We start from the raw sequence: 16,100 nt of genomic DNA on the forward strand, positions 1-16,100 counted from the left end.
TGGCAAGGAATATGCAACGAAGACAAGGACAACTGGAGAACGGCGCAGGTGACCTTCTCTAAAAAAGGTAAACTTCTCTAAAAAGGCTGAGGCAGTTTAAGCCTTTGCCTAAGCATTTGCTGGCAAAATCTGCCCCAAGTGTTCACTATCAAAGACTAGGAGGGAAATGTGCTAACAGCACAGCACAGGAGGACCAGGCAAGATGGTCACATACAGCAGTTGGACACGGACAAGGATATGGGATCAGAATGTGTCAAGAGAGCTGGCTGATGTTATCATGAAGCTCCTCTGTCAGCTCTAGGACAGCTCCTTGATCACTTTGACAAGGTCAGTGCCAGGATAACTTCAAAAAAATGTCAGGAAGGATTTTCCAGAGAATTACAGACTGGCAGATCTCACCTTCATCACTGTGGAAATTACACAGTAAGTCCTCGTGGAAACTAGTCCCCACCACAGCAAGAGCAAGTCAACATAGATTTATTTAAGGTAAAACACTCCTGGATCAACCTCACTGCTTGCTAAGACAAATTACTGGCTCTGTGGATTACAGGTAAACAGTGGATTTAGTAGATTTTAATACAGCTTTTGATTTTTCTCCTCTATAACCTCGGTAGCCAACAGTAGAGCAACAAACAATGTATGGGCAAAAAGCTGGATTTAAAGGCTATCAGTACAATGGATCAATGTGTGACTTGTACCTGGAAGTTTAACAGGAAAGGAGAGCTTCCTTCCACAGAGAAAGCCCTGTCAGATCTACCAGGGGATCTAATTTTGAGTTGAAAACTCAAAAACTCAAAAGCAAGGTTCAGTAATTAAAGGGTTTACACTGCATATGTGAATGCAGAATTAAGGGATAAACATTCTTGTGTACCATAACTTTATTAAATATTTATCTATTCCTATTAAATGTACAACACTGACCCATTGAGAAACTTCATGTTTGGCACCCAAATACTGACATTTCTTTCTGTAGCAATGGTTAGAGAGAGGGGAGAACAAGGCATTTTTAGTACTGCACACTTCTATTTTTCAATATTCAATATCTTATTTATTATGAGAATTAAAAATGGAAACATATTCTTTTGAAAACAAGAAATTCCCCTAATTATACAATGAGATTCAGTTCTTGTTTCTAGCCTTGGTAAGATAAAGGTCTTCAAGCCATGAAGTCATTGCACAGAAAGAGAAGTACAGAATTTTAAAAAGTTTTTAAAATTCAATAAAATTTTGTTTTATTCATATTTCTTGCTGCAATGTATCTGAATTTATAATAAACTAGTGTCTCAACCAAACAGCTATGAAAAAGAACATCAAATTAATATCAAAAGCCTACAGAGGCTTCTTTTTCAGTCCATTTTTTATCTGCAAAATATTCAAGGAAACAGAATTCAAGGTTTCCTTCAGACATAGCTTTGGTGCCCTGTCCATCAGGTATGTGACAATGCGAAACAAAGGAACAGAGGAGACCAAGAAAACCAGTGTCTTCCATGTCTTCTGCTCAGTTCTGCTAAGTTCCCCTCAAACCCTGAACACCCAGGAACAGCAGTACGGAAATAAGCATGTCTACCTCGACTTCAGCAAGGATTTCAACACTGTGTCACACAACATCCTCACGGGTAAACTCAGGAATTGTGGACTAAATGAGTGGACAGTGAGGCGGACTGAGAACTGGCTGAACAGCAGATCCCAGAGGGTCATAATCAGTGGCTCAGGGCCTGTCACTAGCAGTGTCCCCCGAGGTTCACAACTGGTCCCAGAATTGTTTAACTTATTCATCAGTGACTTGGATGAAGGGGCAGAGGCCCCCTCAGCAAGTTTGCTGAGGACACAAAGGTGGGAGGAGTGGCTGATACCCCAGAGAGCTGTGCAGCTCTTCAGAAGGACCTCGACAGGTTGGAGAGATGGGCAGAGAACTGTCTCAAATTCAGCCAAGGTCCTGCACCTGGGGAAGAATAACCCCATGCACCAGCACAGGTTGGGGGCTGACCTGCTGGGAAGCAGCTCTGTGGAGAAGGACCTGGGGGTCCTGGTGGATAACAAGCTGTCCATGAGGCAGCAGTGCCCTTGTGGCCAAGGCCAAAGGTATCCTGGGTCCGTGAGGAAGAGCATTGCCAGCAGGGAGGTGATCCTGCCCCTCTGCTCAGCCCTGGTGAGGCCACATCTGGAGTGCTGTGTCCAGCTCTGGGCTCCTCAGTACAAGGGAGACTTGGAGCTGCTGAGCAGGTCCAGTGAAGAGCCACAAAGATGATTAAGGGACTGGAGCATCTCTCTTATGAGGAAAGGCTGAGAGAGTTGGGCCTGTTCATCCTCAAGAAGAGATGACTGAGAGGGAACCTCATCAGTATATCCAAGTATCTGAAGGGAGGGTGTCAGAGGATGGACCAGGCTCTGCTCAGTGGTGCCAAACAACAGGACCAGAGGCAATGGGCAGAAACTGATGCCCAGAAGTTTCACCTGAATATGAGGAAGAACTTTCCTGTGCAGTGACTGAGCACTGGAACAGGTTATCCAGAGAGGGTGTGGGGTCTCCCTCAGTGAAGATATTCAAGAACTGTATGGATGCAATGCTGTGCCATGTGCTCTGGGATGACCCTGCTGGAGCAGGGAGGTTGGACCAGATGACCCACTGTGGTCCCTCCCAACCTGATCCATCCTGTGATTCTGTGAAATTCTCTATTACAAGAGAGGCCTCATCTACTTTGTACTATAAAGCAAATATTAAAACCAGACTAAAGTCTAGTCAACAGTTTCATGATTGGTCATATATCTTATTATTACCAGCCATTTTAACTATTATTGTTAATCACTTGGAATGTTTATAACAGGTTCTTTTGAAGGCAAAAGAGAAAAATATTTTAATTACGCATTTTATTTTCAGACAACTAAATTTTTTCCATGGTGCAGTGTGCTTTCTGAACACACAGAAATAAGATCATTCACACTACACAAGTCATATACCACAGTAGAAAAACCCTATCTTAAGCATACTGTAAAAATAAACCTGTTTGTGGTGTTCCCCTCATTACCATGATAAAGAACACCACACTGGCATTAACCTCCTTACTCAGTCTTTCCTTAGCTGCAGGTTTTGACATATATAATAGACTGACCTTGAGAACAATAAGTCTCTGCCTGAGAAAATTTCATCTTATATACACAAATTTTTGTTAGCTTGAAAGTAAGAAGCTGCCCTTTATGCAGTATCCAAGATGGTCAATTCACTCTAAGTGAAATGAGCTTTGTTGTAACAAAAAGTTTAGCCAAGTGACAGTACTGATTATTCAAAAGGCACACACATTTCTGGTCCTGCTAGCTGGAAAAGTAACAAACTGAACATTCAATTCTGCTGTGACACAGCATTTTTACTTATTTATAGAAGATTATTTTTAATTATTTATTTTTTGAATATGAAAATGTACTACCATAATTTCATACATTATCAGTTCTTGTCTTAAATATTAGCAAATGCCAGAAGGTTATATCTTAATATGCTCACCAAGGATACTTAATGTACTCACCAAGTGCTAACATCCACTTCTTTTGACAAAGGCAGACTGGGATGGGTTGAATCCAGTTAAGTGTTGGGTGTCACACATTACTCCACCTTAGTCTAGACTGTACTGCAAGGGATCAAAACTCATTCTAATACTGAGATGAGATTTTTGCCTTGTTTTTTGCTGCAAATCACTCTGTTCATTAGGAACAGCAAGTAGTCATGAAGGAGATGGAGGATGAAGTACTACCTGATAGCAGATAATATGTGGTACATGTCTTCAGAAAGGGCAGGCAGAGACACTGCAGCAGTGGACTAAACCTTTCCTGGTCACAGAAAAGTTGTAGGTTTTAGCAGCTAGTCTCCAAGTTTTGCATGAAGTAATTTCTAGGGGTTTTTGAGGGCCAAAGGCGCAAGTTTTCAGGAATTAAAAAAAAAAAAAAAAAAGTGCTTTCCCAGAGAAGGCTTGGAAAAGGGAGTGCTCCTTATCCTCCTCTTTCCTTTCCCACCCACACAGGTGGCACAGATCATCCTGAAGATGAATGGTCAACCTGGATATCATTATCAGGAAGAATTTGGTTGTTTTTCTGACTTGTATTTAAAAATTGAAGTTCCAGCAGCCCCTAACTTCTCACGACCAGAGTAAGACTGACAGTATAAACAATATCAATATTACACATTGTTTCTGCTGTGAGACATGACTCTTGTATTACTTCTTAGAGATCTGTGTGTGTCAAGACCACTTACTAGTCAATATTGGTCTCAAACACTTGCATCATTCAGCAGCGACAAGGCCACAGGGAACTTCCATTCCAAGTTACATGTTTTCTGCACTGATGTTTTATACAGAAAGTCAGAAAATCTCTCTATACAAATCTTTGTTGCTTGATGTATTTTTCAGGCATCCAAATACAAAGCCAGCAATTAACTGTCTGATTTTACTTTCAGTTCTTTCAATACTCTGTACAACACTTGGCACAGCTGAGTCACAAAGACCAAAATGAAATTAAAATGCAAATGATGTTTATTATTATGACAGGAAAAAAATAGAATTATGTAGTCAAACTCAAAGTAATTCATTTTTATGATCTATGTCACTTATATGTACAATCCTAATGCATCTAAGAATAACAGTATTTGAAGTACAATGCCTCAATCAGAAAAAGTAATCTGAACTTCTCTATACATTTGTGTATTTCATAGTTAAGTTTGAAGTTCAATACTGATACAAAAATGTATTTACAAATATTTGCATTTAGTTACCTGTTTTCCTTTTTATCTCTGTAGGAGAAATAAAATCATGAATCAGAGGCTATCAGCTCTTTTTTTGTTTGATTTAGCTACTTAGTAAATTATATGTTTAGCTTAAATACCGACAGTCTTGACCTCCTCTTAGAAAGTGACAAGTACCTTTTTGTCAATACATTTCCACCTTCACAGGAAAATGCTGGCATTTTCTGCTCTCAAAAATTATAATCTATCTACTGATGAAATAAACTTTTGCCTGTATTGTTTGATACTAAGGAGTATTTCAATACAGTTGATTTGCACAGAGTGCCTCAACACCTCCCACTGTAAATGTGAGCAAATATACAAGCTAAATATACAGCTCTTGACAAACAAAATAAAATACAAAATGCTGCTGAAGAATGTGAAGATATCATCTTTTCATTAGAACTAAAATATCTGTAGACAACCAGCTACCAGGTGCAAAAACCTTCTGATTAAAACCTATGTTCTCTTTCCCTCCTTCTTCTCATCATGAAGGAGTTTTGCTATTATGAAAAACTAAATTTTTTTAAAAAAATTAAAGCAGTCCTGTATCAGTTTCCTTTAAAAACACTGATTATTTTTATAAACACCAAACTGGCTTGTTATTGTATGAAAATATGCCCAGAACTCAATTGTTTGGCTACGAAAAAATTGCTTTAAATGTTTATAAAAGGTATTTCTAAGTATTATTGAAACATACATTTTTAAATGTTCTTAATTAGAATTTAAGTTCAACAAGGAATCTTTTACATGTATTTTAGTAATGAAGTGGTTATAAAAGTAATATAAAAGTCCTCAAGTCATCTAAACACCTATAAGAAATTTTTTCATCAAAACCAAGAAGATGGAAAACTGACTGAAAGAAAAAGTCGATGTCTCCTTTATGGATCATAGAAGTTCAAAGAATATTTCAGCTTCGTAATTATTTACTTTGGGGGGGGTTAAGAAAGTTTTTCCTTTTAGAAAAAGAAAAAAAACTACAACCCAAATCAAGCATCACAGAACTGTCCTCAGAAACACTCTGCATTTAAGAGCTACAACATTAAACTTTAAAGATATTCTGAGCGCTTTTATACCACACTGATATAGATGAATTAAAAAAAGAACAAGAAGAACGTAATGAACATGTCTGAAACTACTGCTGATTAAAGTAACACTTAGCATTGCATTCTATGAAGTTGAGCTAACAGGTGTATATATAACATCCCTAAAAATAAATTAAGGATCTGGACATTTATACTGAAAAAGTATTCAAATCACCCACATTCAGCTCCATGACCTTAACCAATACCTAGAGGGGTTTTGTTTGTTTTAAATTATTTCAGAAGCTTCTTATCCCTCTCCATCAACTTCAACAAGTCCTCTAATTCTGTAAGAACAATTAGCATTTTACAGTATTCCTAGAAACACTGATGAAAAACTGTGATGGAAGAAAACAAACATTCCATTGAATGTTTCTTGGTCAACATCTGTGGTCTAAAAGCTGTAGCTTCTCAGGCTAGAAAGCAATTAAGCTGCTTGGCCTATACTTCCCTTGCCTAAAGATGTCTAAGATGATTCAGACCATACTGACTGCCTGAAGGATGAGGCTGGACTAGATGACATCCTAAGATCCCTTCCAACGGGAATGGTTTTGGCATTGTGTCATGGTTTAGCGATGGTATTCCCCAATTTACCGTTCCCACTGAAACACTCCAAACCACACGCCGCTCGCTCCCTCCTCCTTCCACCTCCCTCTCCCCCCGTGGGGAATGAAATAAGAAAACAAACAGTAAAAGCAACAATATTATAACAGAGTGTACAAGAGAGGTGAACGATTCGCACGTTGAGTGCTCATCACGTGGAACCCAACGCTGCCCAGCACACCTGGAAGGGACCCAACCCCCTGCCCCCTGCACCTGAGGTGAGGTGGTATAGAACAACCTCAGGGTCCCGGCCATGCAACTGCAGAAATTAACCCTGGCCCGGCCAGAACCAGGAAGAGAAACTGCCTAAACCAAAACGACCATCAAAACTGATAAACGTCAACTATTTGCAAGACTCTAAATTTCACTTGATATAAAATGACTCAGTAACAGCAACAGAAAAAAGCATGGACATAAAACAGTTCATTATTTTAAACCTAATGCTTGCAGACCTTCCTTCAGAGCTTCAAATTGACCAAAATTTCTTCTAAGGTTTTCCCACTAAAATAATATGATGATTCAGCTTCTTCAAGACTACTCAGATCAAAATTATAGCACTTTGTTTTCCTCAACCGGTAAGTTGTAACCCTGACTCATTTGACTGGAAATTATATTAAATCTAATAGTGACATATGGGATGTTATGTATGAAAACAAAGACAAAAGTCCAGTTTTATGATATGAAACTGAAAATAATTTTAATAATATAACTATCTGTTAATTCTGTCAAAATAAAATATATAAATATAACATTAAAAAGATTAATAGAATCCTGTAAATAGAATGAGTCTTGATAGACTCATTAGTATTTAATCATTGTCCAAGTGTATCTATTGCTAAAGAAAAGCTTTAGTAGGAATGTCAACATAACCACATGCCTTGAATTAATGCTATTGTGTATATGAAGGCAGTATTTTGCCATAGCTATGGTCTTAAAACACACTTTACTACTTCGAGATGTAAACAGTGCTGTTAGAACCCACCACTGAGACGGGTAACAGAGGTTCTCATTAATAGAGGCCTTGGGGTGGATTAGAGTGAAATGACACTGAATGATCAGTGTGTATTTATATATATATATGTAGGGTTTATTTTAGAACAATTTGGTTGCAATGGAAAGGAGGTATGTAGCTGTTCTGGTTGTTATTATTATCTATAGTAATATAACAATATAAAAGCATAAAAATGTCACTTAAGAAAATATATAAGGAAAAGAAAGACAGAGAAAGAAAGGATGAGAGTAGACAGTGGAGAGGAAAGATAGACAGTGGACAGGGAAGACATCACCACTCGTGGATCCAGCGACAAGACTTGGCTGTTGCACATCAGATGTCTGGTTGGTCCAAGTGATGGTTGAAGTCTTGTGGGGTGTGGGGGAAGCCCATAAAACAAAGAGTTCAACAGGTTAATATGCATCCAGGTTCAGGTGGGAACAGCCAGGTACCTCCCCTGGGGGGCAGTTTTAACACTGTTGATCAGGAGCAGTCTGATGGTGGAAGTGGTGGAAGGCCCCAGAAATGTGCCTGGGGTCACTTCAGTGGTCACTGGTGGTCACAGATCCCATCCTGTCCTGTCCCATAACTTGGGGTGATCGTGCATGGGCAGTTGTCTCCTTTCCCACGGTTTGCCACAGTGGGAATTTTTGTCCAGATGCATTACTCAGGATGTGCTAACCAGATCTCATCTTCACCAGGCCTGGAATTAATGCCTTCCTGTCACAAATTCCTCCCTTCTGTGTTTATCTCAAGTTCCCACTGTGGTAGCTTATCTTATGGCAAGTTCCTTCTGCGGCCTTGACCATGTTTGAGACAGGCAATTGTACTCTTAAGTCCTTACAAGTGCAAATGAGGACTTCTCTATTATGTAACCAGCATATGAAATGTAAACTCAGCTACTAATATTGAAAATAGTCTGTAGTCATCCCAAAACAAAGTGGTAAAAACCCTTTCTGAACTTGAAATTACCAGACTACAGTCTGTAACACGCAAAGATTTTTGCAGCCCACGTTATGTCTGCAATGAAAATAAAATTAGGAAGTGCACATACAAATTGTTTAATTGCAGTTTCAAGCGATGTAATGTTGGTAGTGAAATTTCTACAATTATGCTATGTAAGAGAAGCCTGATACTCAAATCACAGAATCAGTTAGGTTGGAGAAGACCTCTAAGATCAAGTCCCACCATTAGCTCAGCACTGCCAAGTCCACCACTAAACCGTGTCCCTAAGTGCCACATTTACACAGCTTATAAATCCCTCTAAGGATGGTGACTCCACCACTTCCCTGGGCAGCCTATTCCAGTGCTTGACAGCTCTTCCATGAAGAAATTTTTCCTAATATCCAACCAAAACCTTCCCTGGTGAAATGTGGGGCCTTGTCCTATCACTTGTTACCTGGGAGAAGAGATCGACACTTATCTGGCTACAGCCTCCTTTCAGGTAGTTGTAGAGAGCAAGAAGGTCTCCCCTAAACCTCCTCTTCTTCAGGCCAAACACCCCCAGCTCCCTCAGCAGCTCCTTGTAAGACTTTGTGCTCCAGTCCCTTCCCCAGCTCCATTGCCCTTCTCTGGACACGATTCCTCACACCAGCATGTTTCTTGTAGTGAGGGGCCCGAAACGAATCAATGGTGTGGCCTCAGCAGTGCCAAGTCCAGGGGGACAATCACTTCCCTGGTCCTGCTGGCCACACTATTCCCGATACATGCCAGGATTCCACTGGCCTTCCTGGCCACCTGGCCACGCAGCACCCCCAGGCCCTTTTCCACCGGGCCACTTTGCAGCCACTCTGCTCCCAAGCTGTAGCACTGCAGGGGGTTGTTGTGACCCAAGTGCACTGTGTTTTTCTGACCCTCATACAGTTGGCCTTGGCCCATTGATCCAGCCTTTCCAGATCCCCCTGTAAAGCCTTCCTACCCTTCAGCAGACCAACACTCCCATCCAGCTCGGTGTTGTCTGCAAACTGACTGCGCCTACACTCAATCTTCTTGCCCAGATCCTCAATAAAGATATTAAACAGGGCCAAATACTGAGCCCTGGGGAAAACCACTCGTGACCAGGCATCGACTGGTGTAACTCCATTCACCACCACTCTCTAGTCCCAGCCATCCAGCCAGTTTTCACCCAGCAAAGAACACACCCATCCAAGCCATGACCAGCCAGTTTCTTCAGGAGAATGCTGTGGGAAACAGTGTAAAAGGCTTTACTAAAGTCCAGGTAAATGACATCCACGGCCGTTCCCTCAGAAGTTCACAAGGTTTTAACAAAGCACTAAAGGGACAAGATATCAAGCAATGTAAAAACTAAAAAGGGAATAGAACCAATTGTTAAAAGTAAACTCTTGTATTTGTTTTCTATGTCAGGGTAATTTTGAATTTGGCCCAAATTTAGACCAGGAACTCAGCGTACTGAAGGATCAGGCTGTATGTATAAAAGCAAGAAAAGGTTTCCAGTCATTCTGAAACTTGCACAGCTGGGACTTCAGCAACAAGAGAAAGAACTTTTATTCCTTATGCTTTTATATGGAAACATATTTGGGGTTGTTACCCAAATAAATCCTTTGGGAAACAAAATACATGACAGAAGAGCAATATTTTAATATAATGGCATTTGAAGGTCTTTTTACCACTCTCAATTGAATTTTTCCATCTCATATTTAAGGCTTAACACTTATCTTTGTTGCTTGCATTTGAGAGGCAACCAGATGTTGACATATATGAAGAATTCTTTAGAAAGAAATAACCCTATAGGTAACCAGTTAAGTATATTTATATATAGTCAAGGCACCATTATAATGAATATGCCCTGATTACACATTAATTGTATCCCTTATGCACTACAGTCAAAAGTTAAATACTAGCTTGTAAAAATAACATATAGCAACAGGAAGCACCAATATATAATACTCAGCTACAATTCATAAGCACTTAAAATAAGCTTATTGCAACTGAAAAAAAGAAAAAGAAGTTCTGTTTTCCCTAGAACCAAAAATAAATTCTATTTTCCCCAGAGCATACAATGCACAGCTGATGTTTCTATCTCACTTTCTCTGCAAACTTAGTGTAACCCTGAAAGCAAAATCCACAAGTGCCCTCACACCTCAAAATCACTTTAGAACTACAATAAAATGATAGTCAAATTGTATAAGGAATTTTTATGCCATTTTTCCTTACTTTGGGGGCAAAATTTCTTATTCTGCTCAGAGAATTACAAAGCACATATTTTCTCCTCTGCGTAGGCTTTGCATGAGTTTCTCATACTTGGAAGCTTTCAGTGATATTGGTTAATTGCCAGATTTCAGCCACCTCTCTAACCTCTCCCTTTCAGTGGGCGTGAAAGGGTTTACTTGTAATGTATATTGCCCCTGACTGAATTTTATCTTGTTCTCCTGAATTCTCATCAGCAATTCCCAAGTTAGAGGCTTCCCCAGAAAGTACGTCAAAGGATTCCCACCCACACACTGAATATCTAACAGACCCTGACCCATTTTCTCCTTATTAAAGCAGCACTACATATTTTAAAGAATAAAAATAATAAACAGAGACACTAAATGAATGCAAGAATTGCAGTGGGAACTCTACCCTTTTCAGATTTTAGTTCTGACAAAATTGTTATCAAAAAGCAAAGAGACACATTTAAAATACAAACATCAAAAGTGTTTTTCCCGTGTTTTCATTCTGTGACTTATTACTCCACCCACCTTTCACCTAAGTACAAGGAGGACTTCATTTATAAATTCTGAACATAGAAAAATCCCCCAATTTAGCCACACTTATCTCCTCTTGCAGCAATATCTATGGGCATATTTCACAGATCATAGAACCGTTACGGTTGGAAGGGACCTCTGGAGATCATTCAGTCCAGCTCCCTGCCAAGGCAGGGTCACCTAGGACAGGTCAACCAAGAATGTGTCCAGGTGGGGTTTGAAAGTCTCCAGAAGGGGAGACTCCACGACCTCCCTGGGCAGCCTCTCCCAGTGCTCTGCCACCCTCAATGGAAAGGAATTCTTCCCGGAGGTTGAGGTGGAACTTTCTGTGTTTTAGTTTATGGCCATTGCACCTTGTCCTGTCTCTGGGCACCACTGAAAAGAGTCTGGAACCATCCTCTTGACAACTGCCTTTGAGATACTTGCATGTGTTAATGAGATCCCCTCAGGCTGATATCCTGCTTTTTGTCCTTGTAAGAGAGATGCTTCACACTCCTCATCATCTTTGTGGCTTCTACTGGATCCTCTCCAGTAGCTCCTTGTCTTTCTTGAACCGTGGACACAAGAATTGGACACAACACTCCAGATGTGGCCTCACTAGGAATGAGTAGAGGGGGAGGATCCTCTCCCTCAGCCTGCTGGCCACACTCTTCCCAAGGCACCCCCGGATACCATCGGCCCTCCCGGCCACAAGGGCACACTGCCAGCTCACAGTCAGCTTGTCACCCACCAACATCCCAGGGCCTTCTCAGCAGAGCTGCTCTCAACTGGCTCAGCCCCCAACCTCTACTGGTACTTGGGGTTATTCCTCCCCAAGTGCACGACCCTACACTTGCCTTGGTTGAACCTCATCAAGGTTTTTCTCTGCCCAACTCTCCAGCCTATCGAGGTCCCCCCCAAAAGGGAGCACAGCCTTCAGGTGAATCAGCCAATCCCCCCAGTTTTGTATCATCAGCAAACTTGCTCAGGGTACATTCTGTCCCTTCATCCAGATCCTGGATGAACAAGCTGGACAAGGCTGGACCCAGGATTGATCCCTGGGGAACACCACTGACTGCAGGCCTCCAGCTGGATTCTACTCCACTGATCACGGCCCTCTGAGCTCTGCCATTCAACCAGTTCTTGATCCACCTCACTGTCCATTCACCTAACCCACATTTCCTGAGCTGATCTTTGAGGATGTTATGGGAGACAGTGCCAAAAGCCTTGCTGAACTCAAGGTAGATAACATCCAGTGCTCTCCCTTTGCCAACCCATCGTACCATGCCATCATAAAAGGCAGGTCAAGTATGATTTCCCCTTGGTGAATCCATGTTGACTGTTCCAGCATGGATTAGTCCAGCTGGACCAATGACTCCTGTAGACCGTCCTTCTTTGTGATGACCTTCAGAATGATCTGTTCCACCACCTTTCCTGGGATGGAGGTGAGGCTGACTGGTTGGTAGTTTCCCAGGTGCTCCTTCTTGCCCTTTTTGAAGATGGGAGTAACACTGGCCTTCCTCCAGTCATCGGGCACCTCTGCTGTTCTCCATGATTTTTCAAAGACAATGGAGAGTGGCATAGCAAGAACATCTGCCAGCTCCCTCAGCACCAGTGGGTGCATCCAATCAGGACCCATGGATTTATGGGTGTTAAATCTGCCTAGCCAATATCACAGAATCACAGAAGCAACTCAGTTGGAAGAGTCCTCTGAGATCAGTCAGTCCCAACACTTCCCTATGACCCAACACTACCATGTCAATTAGACCATGGCATTAAGACCAATATTTTCTTAAACACCTCCAGGGACTCTGGCTCCAGCAGTTCCCTGGGGAGCCCATTCCAAAGCCCAATCACTCTCTCTGTGAAGAACTTCTTCCTAATGTCCAGCCTAAACTACTGCAAAAACTAGTGCAAGACTCAAGATCCGTCCTGTAATTGATGTGCTGGAATTTATTAACATCCTCAGTTAACACATGCAATATTCTGTTTTAAGTAGAAAAAAAAAGGCAACAGAAAATTCAATTGAGGTATGACTTTCAGTGTGCCTGTTGCATTCAGAGTTTCAGACACTGGGAATCAGATTTTGCTGGTTACAGTTACATAACAGCCTCTTCCTCCACCGTGAGCTGTCACCTCTGAAGGAAGGGAAGCACTTCAGCAAGTCAAAAAACCTCTGCCAAAACAGCAGTATTAAACAAAAGAGGTGAAAAAAAGTCTAGAGCAGAAAAACAATGAAGGAGGTTTATACTTCTGCACTGTAGTTATTGTCCCTTCTTACAGAAGGGACAGCCCTACATCACCCTTAGATTGCATCTGCATGCTACCATTGCCTTTTTTAAGCTAGCACAACTGCTTCTGTGGCTCCCTGGTGAACCAAGGAACTACTTAATCTGAGAATGGACCTGACCAGACACAGATGTCAACTGGATGAATTCCCTGAGCTTTTGATGCCCACACAGACTTGAACCGAACCGATACGAGGTTTATTTCTAACACAGTGCAGAAAATAGACACTAAAATCCCATCATATTAGCTCAACCATCTTTTAATGAATATTGAAAAAAAAAATCCATTTATAAAAGCTCCAAATCTCATAGGTCAATCCCTTATACCCAACTGATTTGTAATCAAACACTAACTTTACCTGTTATTTATAAATTATATACTTATACCTCCTCCTTTCCCCTTGCAACTGACTTCCCAGGGATAGCAGATTAATAATTAGCACATATACCATACATGAACATTCTTTTATCCTAATTTTCAACACAAACTATTATGAAAAAAGATATATTTACCTTCTGGAAAAGGATCTACCTGTTCTTTCTAATAAGACAGATAGAAAATGAGGGAACACACCAGAGCAAATAAGAGCACTGCTGTATCTTACAATACATATTCAGGTGGCATGCAGTCATCTTTCAGTGATCAAGACTCTTCATCAACAACACTATGCTATTTAAGAATCCACTTCATTCTAAGGATAACTTGAATCTCTACAGGAGGACAACAACATGTCTAGAGTCCAAGAACCAGAGTTTTACAAAAAAAAAATAAGGAGACCTCCTTTGTCTAATAAACCACAATAAGTTACATCAACTATAATATTATATTAAATTAAAGTTCACCCTTTCACAAATTTAAGCAAGGAGAAAATTAACAATGTCAATCATTGGCAGAACAGCATCCAACACCTGTAAAATACATCTGAAAAATAAACTTTTTTCGCATCCAGGTTTTCATAGGATGCTTTACAGATAAACACATATTGAGTCAGAGACTGCACATTGTTGTCTTACGTTGTGTGAATGTTTCTAAAAGACTGGGTTTTTTCTATGACACAAAGAACAGAAGATTTTACAACTCCCATGACATTTGGCAGAACGTGTTTGCAGACTTAGACTAAAAGAAAACGGACTTTCCTTGACAATATTCTCCACACTATTCTTTCAGAAAGAGCATTCTCTGAAGAAATAACAGTTGAGAGGAATTCCACAAATTTGTAAGTTTATACTGCATGTCACTTCAACCCACAAAGAACTGAGAATTAAAAGAAATATATTGAAGTGTTTTTACAGAGTGGGATGACTAGAAACTGAGCCATGCTGTCTTGTCACATGTTTGCATTTCTCCCACTGGACCTCTGTCAAAGACACTTGAATGCACAGTTTAGCCTTTTATCTTAGAAAAGATGAGGAATACCTTCTGCATTGCTTAATATTACTGCTGACTTAGAACTCCTTTTTATGTGGGAAAATTTCACTGAACAACCAAGTGTTTCTTCAGCCACCTCTTCCAGTATTCTTCTTCTTGGAAATATTTGGTTTTCCTCATGTAAAAGCTATTTTGAAATAAATACTCTAATGTTTTCAATCTGACAGTGGGCGTCCTCTCCTTGTTCCTTGACCTAAATGTCTTAAGTCTTAATTATTTCATATGATTTAGTTTTGTATCTACATACTTCTTGGTCAAATCTGAAAAATATCACTTTCTGAAAAGCTCATATTCAACTCTACAATGCACACTTTTGCATGAATGCAATGATGCTCTGACTGGGCTCTTTCTTGAACAAAATAAAGGAACAAGAACTTTGCATAACTAAAAAATTGCATTTAGCAATTGTTCATTTAGCAAATTCAGCACTCTATTTAAAAAGAAAATTGAAACATAAGCTATACACAGAAATAGTACCTTATTAAATTGTTCAGTAGTTTCTGAAGCCAGTGGCAAAATACTTAGCAAACCTAATACTGAATTACAATTATTTTTGGGGGGTTTAATTAAAATATTCATGAGCCATATTTAAATGACCTCATTATTTAAATTCTATTGTTCCATTGTTTTTTGTGAAATATTTACCACAAAGGTATGTTTTTGTACCATTCTGCCATCAGAACCATCTCAAGGCAAATGGAACCCACGAATCTTTTTTAAATCCATTTTTAAACGTAAAATTGGCTACTTGATGCATGCTCAGAATTAAGAGTGCTGAATACGCATTTAACTCCAAAAATCTGCATGCAAATATCTCCTACTTAACAGGGTCCACGCAGCATATCATGCTATTCTACAGCAAGCCATTAAAAACTATAAAAATACATTAAATTACGTATAAAATACCAAAGTATCAACCTTATCCCAGCCATATTTAAGAGAGGAGAAGAGAACTTACGGGTGGGATTCCGAGAGCTGCTGAGCTATCCTGTAAGCTGTGGGGTCCCTGTCCAGGGCATACACGGTGATGTCGTTGGCTCTCTCCAGAAGAGCTGTCGTGTGACCTCCGGCTCCAAACGTCATATCAAGGAAACGCTGTGGAGCGAAGAAGACACCACCTTTACCTCAGAGCAGGGATAAACTGACTGTTGATTTAAAGCTCCTTTTGCTAATCTCCCTTATGTACTGGAGGAAAACATACCAATGCCTTTCTGGAAACATTTTTGTGTTTTGTGCAGAATTGCGACCACGTCAGA

The 16,100-nt window shown here is 40.3% G+C and overlaps 1 protein-coding gene across 1 annotated transcript in view; it reads right to left on the reverse strand.

Moving 5' to 3' along the window:
* The window catches only part of METTL15 (methyltransferase like 15), a 90,173-nt gene that overhangs the window by 37,913 nt on the left and 36,160 nt on the right, over positions 1-16,100 (reverse strand). The window contains 1 exon segment of the mRNA XM_039390499.1: positions 15,803-15,939. Coding sequence (XP_039246433.1) covers positions 15,803-15,939 — 137 coding nt within the window.

The sequence above is a fragment of the Pipra filicauda genome, unplaced genomic scaffold (assembly GCF_003945595.2).
Source record: "Pipra filicauda isolate LSUMZ 115617 unplaced genomic scaffold, ASM394559v2 scaffold82_size2718185_pilon, whole genome shotgun sequence".
NCBI lineage: Eukaryota > Metazoa > Chordata > Aves > Passeriformes > Pipridae > Pipra > Pipra filicauda.